This window comes from Cicer arietinum, chromosome 6 (assembly GCF_000331145.2).
Source record: "Cicer arietinum cultivar CDC Frontier isolate Library 1 chromosome 6, Cicar.CDCFrontier_v2.0, whole genome shotgun sequence".
NCBI lineage: Eukaryota > Viridiplantae > Streptophyta > Magnoliopsida > Fabales > Fabaceae > Cicer > Cicer arietinum.
Window position 1 is genome coordinate 10,080,165 of NC_021165.2, and position 7,736 is coordinate 10,087,900.

At 23.6% G+C, this 7,736-nt stretch overlaps 1 protein-coding gene across 1 annotated transcript; it reads right to left on the reverse strand.

The window, feature by feature from the left end:
* Positions 1 to 4,017: 4,017 nt before the first annotated feature.
* Positions 4,018 to 4,879, reverse strand: LOC101488658 (PLASMODESMATA CALLOSE-BINDING PROTEIN 2-like). Its single transcript, XM_004504375.2, has 2 exons — positions 4,606 to 4,879; positions 4,018 to 4,052 (listed from the first exon to the last, which is right to left on the reverse strand). Exons 1-2 carry the CDS (start codon positions 4,877 to 4,879, stop codon positions 4,018 to 4,020), a joined length of 309 nt encoding a protein of 102 aa, XP_004504432.2.
* Between the last annotated feature and the right edge of the window lie 2,857 nt (positions 4,880 to 7,736).

The following is a 7,736-nucleotide window of genomic DNA, read 5'->3' on the forward strand; positions in this document are numbered from 1 at the left end:
AATATCTAATAAATTTAATATATTAATTTTTGTCTTGATTATTTATAATTAAGTTAAGGTTGAACAATATTTAAATCTCAATATATTTTCAACGTAATATATTAATATAATATTTTTTTTAAAAAATCATCCTTTAAAAATTAGTAATTTAAGAAATTATTTTTAAAATATTTAGTCTATCGTATTTTAGTCTTACTCAATAAATATTAAATATCTTAATTTATTAATTATCGGAAAACACTACTGAAAGGTAGAAGGTCGGTTGGTGGGGTGATGGAAAAATCAGAATCGTTTTTGAGTTTTGGAGATTTAGGATTTTGGGTTGTTGAATGGATAAAAACCAAATCTACATATAAAACATAAGTGAGTATCCAACCGGTTGATAAATAAACCGAACTATAACCATATTATTTTAATTAGATATTTAAAATGAATTTAAATTCGGTTTTGAGTCTTATAACCATATTTTTTTCACAACTCTACCTGTAGTATTTAAAAAATGCCAAACTTCAAAATATTTAAACTAGTTTTTGTTTTTTAAAGAAAAATAATTAAACTAGTTGAGTTTTTTTTTTTAACCCAACTAGTTGAGTTAAATTATTTGGTAAAGTTTTACTACATTAAGCTCACAATTTGAGCTATATATACTTTTCTGATACATGGACATAATTTTATTTAGGGTAAATTACATTCGTGATCCCTTAACTTAATTTCAGGTAACGTTTTAGTCCCTTATCTTTTTCTTTCCCGATTTAGTCTTTTATTCCTAATAATATCAAATAAAGTATGAAAATATGAGTTTATTTGAAGATTTGCATTACGGATTTGATGAAATTTGTATTATATTGAAGAATTTAATTAATTTTATGAGTTTTGATTGAATTTTTTTTTTGAATTTTTGTTTAAAAAAGGATAACGTTGTTGAAATTTTAAAACATAAAATATCAAATTGTCATTTAAAATTAAAATAAAGGACTAAGTTGGGAAAAAAAAAAGATAAATGACTAAAACGTTACCTGAAATTAAGTTAAAGGACCACATATGTAATTTAGCCTTTTATTTATGTGGATAAAATTAGAGTTGAAGTCTAGAAAGATAATACAACTAATTTGTTTTATGGTTGAAAAATTTAATTTTATATATAATTTTTTTAAAGAAATAATAATGGGAATTGTATTTTCGGGGATTTTTTACCAATATATCCTCTTTTTTTAAATTTTGAACCAAAATACCCCATTTTGTAATTTATATACTAAAATGTCCTACTTTTTGGGGCTACTTGGAGATCGTGGCCCGGGGGAGCGACCAACTAAAGGAACATTTTTTCCCCTAGTAGGAGATCGCTAGCTGGGGATGCGACCTCCCAAAGGATTTTAAAAAAAAAATTAATTTATTTTCAGTTTTAATAAATAATAAAATTAATAAATAATTATATTAAATAATACATTAATAAATAATAATAATAATATATTAATAAATAATAATAACAATAATAATAATTATTAATAATAATTATTGTTATTATTATTAAAAACTGTTATAATTAAAAATAATTAAAATTAATTAAAATAGTAAATTAATATTATTATTATTAAAAGTAATTAAAATTAAAAACAGTAAATTATATTATAAATTTAAAAGAAAATACATTTAATATAAAAAATTACATTAATAACATGAAACAAAATACATTAAATTAACGAAAAAAAATACATCTTATTGATGTCCACCTTGATCTCTAATTCCACATCTAGGATTTCGTCGAACTCATCTAGCCCTCTGAACGAGTTGAGGTTCTTCCGGTTATATAAATTTACCATTTTAAAAAAATCTGTAATTGGTTGGACAATTTATGATTAATCAATTTATTAAAATTAATTTGATACTTACCAAATTAGACAATTTGCGATTAATCAAATAAAATACAATAACACAAAATCAAATCAAATCAAATAACATAAAACAAAATACAATAAACTTACAAATACTTTAATATATTGGATTTCAGCTCTATGATTCGTTGATAGTTCCATGATAAAAATAAAATTTGGTTTGATTTTATTTTATTGTATTGTATTGTATTTGATTTGATTTGATTTTATGTTATTGTATTTTATTTGATTAATCGCAAATTGTCCAATTTGGTAACATATTGATTAATCGCAAATTGTCCAATTTGGTAAATAGCAAATTTGGTAAGTATCAAATTAATTTTAACAAATTGATTAATCATAAATTGCCCAACCAATTACAGATTTTTTAAAATGGTAAATTTATATAACCGGAAGAACCTCAACTCATTCAGAGGGCTAGACGAGTTCGAAATCCTAGATATGGAATTGGAGGTCATTTAGGTGGACATCAATCTCAACTCATTGAGAGGGTTGGACGAGTTCGACGAAATCCTAGATATGGAATTGGAGGTCATTTATGTGGACATCAATAAGATGTATTTTTTTCCGTTAATTTAATGTATTTTATTTCATGTTATTAATGTATTTTTTTTATTAATGTATTTTCTTTTAAATTTATAATATAATTTACTATTTTTAATTTTAATTACTTTTAATAATATTAATTTACTATTTTAATTTTAATTATTTTTATTTATAACAGTTTTTAATAATAATAACAATAATAATAATAATTAATAATTATTATTATTGTTATTATTATTTATTAATATATTATTTATTAATGTATTTTTATTATTATTATTATTATTTATTAATATATTATTTAATATAATTATTTATTGATTTTATTATTTATTAAATATTAACAATTAAATAAAACTGAAAACGAATTAAATTTTTTTTTGGAACCCTTTGGGAGGTCGCATCCCTAGCCAGCGACCTCCTACTAGGAGAAAAAAAATAGTCTTCTGGTCGCATCCCCAGGCCACGACCTCCAAATAGCTCAAAAAAGTAGGGCATTTTAATATATAAATTACAAAAGAGCGTATTTTAGTTCAAAATTTTAAAAAAAGAGATATATTGGTAAAAAATCCTATTTTCGGGTGATCTTTTTCAATAGTTTGTTTGGTTAAAACTTATTATATTTTTAAGATTCTTTTTCAAAGAAGAATATGCATAGTTACATCAATATTATCTCCACGTTTATGATAACTTTTTTCATGATTCCTTCCTTGAGAATAAAGGCATAGAAACTGTGTAGTTATTTTATTAATCGATTGTAGCTTTGTAATAAACATGAGAAAGTAAGATTTCACTACGAACAAGTTTTGTATATGCGAGCCTATTATACTTGAGAATAGCAATTCCAATAAATATATTCAACTAATAATAAAGACATGGATGGTATGGTAATAACATTGAAACTAATTTCGTTTTCATCAAAAAATTACATTAAACTAATAACTTTTAGTTTTATCTCTACTATGAGTTATTTAATTACATCAAAGAATGCTAAGTGAAGTGATGAATATTTGAAAAACTAATAAAATTACTCACTTGTTGGGTTTCCTCTAAAGTAATGAGTATGATCAAATCTAAATCCATTTACTTGAACCATAATAAGACTAAACATTATTGATTCTTGATACCACTCTCATGAATTAGAAAATACCAATTAATTTTCAAAATCATTCTTATAGACAATAATAATTCACAGTAAATCATACTGAATTAATATAAAGATTTATATTAAAAAATTAGAATCGACACCACATATTTTATATAAGGGTTGGAGTCTTGGAGTATCTTTTTATTTATTAAATTTTTCTTATAAAAAATATATAAAATCAAAACGTGCACATTGATAGAGAAAATTATTAGTTATATAACTTAAAACATATTATTTTGTTGTTCGAGGGGGTATTGTATGATGTTAAATAATCAGTTGATCTTTTCATTGATGCTCCTCCAGCAATTCTAATTAAACAACAAAACAAAAAGAAAATAACATTACCAATTAGTTACATGTATAAAATATTGGACACTAAACAACAAATAAAAATATCAAATCAATTCTTGAAGACAATTTAATATCATACCTTCAAACAGTAGATGGATATCTGCACCCTCTATAACCTATACAAAGAAAAAAAATAGTTGAATTTTTGTCATAAAATAAAGTAAAAAAGTATAGCTCATTAAACATAATAAACATTGGAATTGAATTTCAAAAATTAAGGTAAAATACATTTTTTATCCCTATAAATGAGATCATAATTTTGATTTAGTGTTTGAAAAAAGTAAAATTTGATTTTTATAATATTTTTGTCCATACAAATATGCACCATTTAAAAATTTGTTTTCTTGAAACTCAAAATAAGTTAGATTTAGCTACATCACAAAATTAATATTAATCACTAAAATAAGTGTTTTCACATGTTAGATGTAGGATAATCAAAGAAAGTGATTTTTGTTGGAATCAAAATAAAAATTACCTCATCTAAGATAATTTAAAACAATCCTTTTAAATTTTGAAATGATTAAATCAATAAAAAACACTATTGGGACTAAAAAATTAAAAATTGAACATGTACCATTAAATTAAATTAATTTAAATTAGTTTTACATTGTTCAATCATAAAAAAATATTTAATAAAAAATTTAGTTAAAGGGATATTGATATTCATACTTGGATCAGTTTCAATAAGGAGTCCAGTGCCACCAAAATCGCAAGAGTCATAAGCTTGATTATTGATGTGATAGTAACTATCAAAAGCATAAGAAGCATGACTTTGGATGGTGTTTGGATAATAACATTCTGCCTTTGGCTGAATAGGCTTACAATTTGCACCAGCTCCACATGCATAATTTAAAGCATTAAGTAACGACAGGTCGTCTACATCTTTCTTAGCCACACACCAAGTTTGGACTGCTCCTACGATCATGACATTAACCAAAATCATAGTTGTCACAAACATTAACATAATTGAAATCAACTTTGGTGACGCCATTGAAGAAATCAAAGAAACTGTTGAAATATTCTTAATTATTATGTGAAGTGATTTGTCTTTGTCTATTTTGCTCTATATATCATGAGTATATATATAAATAGAAACTTTAAACCCTAAATTATTAAAATATAAAATATTTCAGAAACAAATATTTATATTTTTACTCTAAATATATAAATTTTATTTAGGTACAAATATTTTATAAATTAGTATTGATTGATAGTCAAATCAATAGCATCTTTAGTTATAACGGATACTATGAATTACATCTTTAGTTATAACGGATACTAATTCATGAGATATGTTCTAAAAGAATAAAAATAAAAGACACACTATATTTATAAAATTATCAATAGTTAGTGAAAAATTAATTTTTCTAATTAAAATTCTACTTTTTTATTATATTATATTAATAATCATATTTTATAATATTTCAACAGTTTCTGAAATTAGATATCAAATTTAATACTATTAATTTATTATTATAAATATATTACTATTTATTACTATAAATTTATTATTATAGATTTATTATTATTTATTAGTATTAATGTATTACTATTTATTACTAATAAAAATGCATTTCAGAACTTTCCATGAATAGCAAAATTTCGAAACTGAAAAACGTTACTGAATTTTATATTTCAAAACTTTCAGATTGTAAGAAAGCTTCGAAGGTTTGTGCATTTCAAAAGTTTCATGGAGTGCACGGTACAAAACCCATTTTATAAATATAACTTTTTTATTTATTTAATTTTTTTCTTCTATAAATCAAATTTTCTCAATAGAATTTTCTCTTCTCATGTGTATTGAACTTATCTCAATCTATTATTATTAACTCAATTAAAATTATTATGGATATAGAATTGTGGATTACACATGTTAAAAAAAAATAAAATCTTTGATAGGCGATTTTATAACCAATTATAATAGTATAATAATTTAGTAAGATTAAGATACTTATTTGGTAAAAAAAAATTGAGATCCGGTAAAAAAGAAAGCAGAGAAATATTTACTTTTTTTTTATAGGTACTCCAAAAAAATACGGAAATCATAATCTTTTATTTTCATAATTTTGATTTATAATATTTCTCAATATTTGGTGGGAAGTTCACTGCCATTGTATACTTCAACACAATCAGTTTATAAATCAACACATCAATTTCTAGACCAACACATTAAATTTTATTATTTTTTTACAATGAATCAACAAAATTGTCCGTGATTAATTTTGTCTTGAAGATCTATTTTTATCTCAAAACTGAGCATTAACTCACGAATTATTATAAGATATTAATAACTCACAACTAGTTATTATTGTCAAGTTTTATTTTATAATTCTTATAATAATATAAACATTACATGATCAAAATATATACATTGACTCATTCATGTTAGAATATTTGTTCCTTCGATAAGATGGGTATTGCCATCGTCCAAAGCCTATATATATCCACAAGAAGAAAAAGAAAAGGATGACATGAATTGTTGATTCACAACATAATTAATCAACATTGCAATGTCGACTGTATACATACAAGCATAATTAACTACACACAATGTTTTTGCTCATAAATTATAACATTCATCAAAGTAATGGCTGCTACAATGGTTAACATGATAGAATCTAGCTTTGGTGAAGCCATTTGAAGAAATCAAAGGGAGAGATGGATTTTTTATTTTATTTTTTATTGTTAATTACGAGGAGATTTTGCTTTGTCTACATCACTTATTATGCTCTCTTTCCCATTTGTATGTATAAATAAAACATTTTGAATTCATTGATTCATCCGCACTTGGAATTGATATTCAATTATAAAAGTCAAAGTATATATTTTTAAATAAAACATTTTGTAAGACCGTTATCAATTATTTTGAATTTCATAATTGAATTCATACACTTCAATAAAATAGAAATAAGTATTATAGATTAACAAAAATAATTATTAAAGTAACTTGTAACTACATTTGAACAACATAATTTAAAACTCAATTTAATGAACTAGTTAATTAAATTACAGTAGCAATACTGAAATTATAAATTTGTTTCATAATACATCAGGTTACATCAAATAAAAATAAAGCACTAAGTCCAAAACAAAACTTCCAGATCATCCTCTGGTACTAGTACTCAACATCAATCTCATCCAGATGCTAAAATATAAAAAATAAAAAGGGGTGAGATAAAATCTATGTGAGTTCTGAAAATAAAGAAATGGGTAGTTTTTAAAATATTTCTTTCACAAATATGCATAAAAATATGAAATTATGATCCATCTCAAGCTGAAGCTCTAAACTTCAATTTCTTTTTATAAAATTTAATTGAAATCATTCTTTTATAATGATTATGAAAACAAAAACTATGTTTGACCTCAAAAATCTTTTCTTTGTAAACAAAGAAAAATCGCTCAATTATCTCAACATGGACCACTAAGATAATTAAGTCATGAGCAGTAAAGGTGATTTGGACAAACCCTAATAATTGTCCTGATTATTCTCCTTTTTTGTTGAACTATGTCTGGAACAACGTGAATTCCATCGTGAATAAGGTCATGCATAATTTGATTAATGAGACTGTACTAAACTTGACATGTTTTGTATGCAATTTATTTATTATGTCATGTATGCAATGCAATCCTTCATTCACATCAATTATAAACAACTTAGCAACATACCAAAATTCAAGTGGAAATTAAATCTTAAGTATAATATCAGAAGCTGGAACCAAAGATAAATTTAGCCAAAGCCAGAACTCCTGATTAGAGGCAACACATTATGGCGTAACATATCAAAGGCATAATGAGCAAAG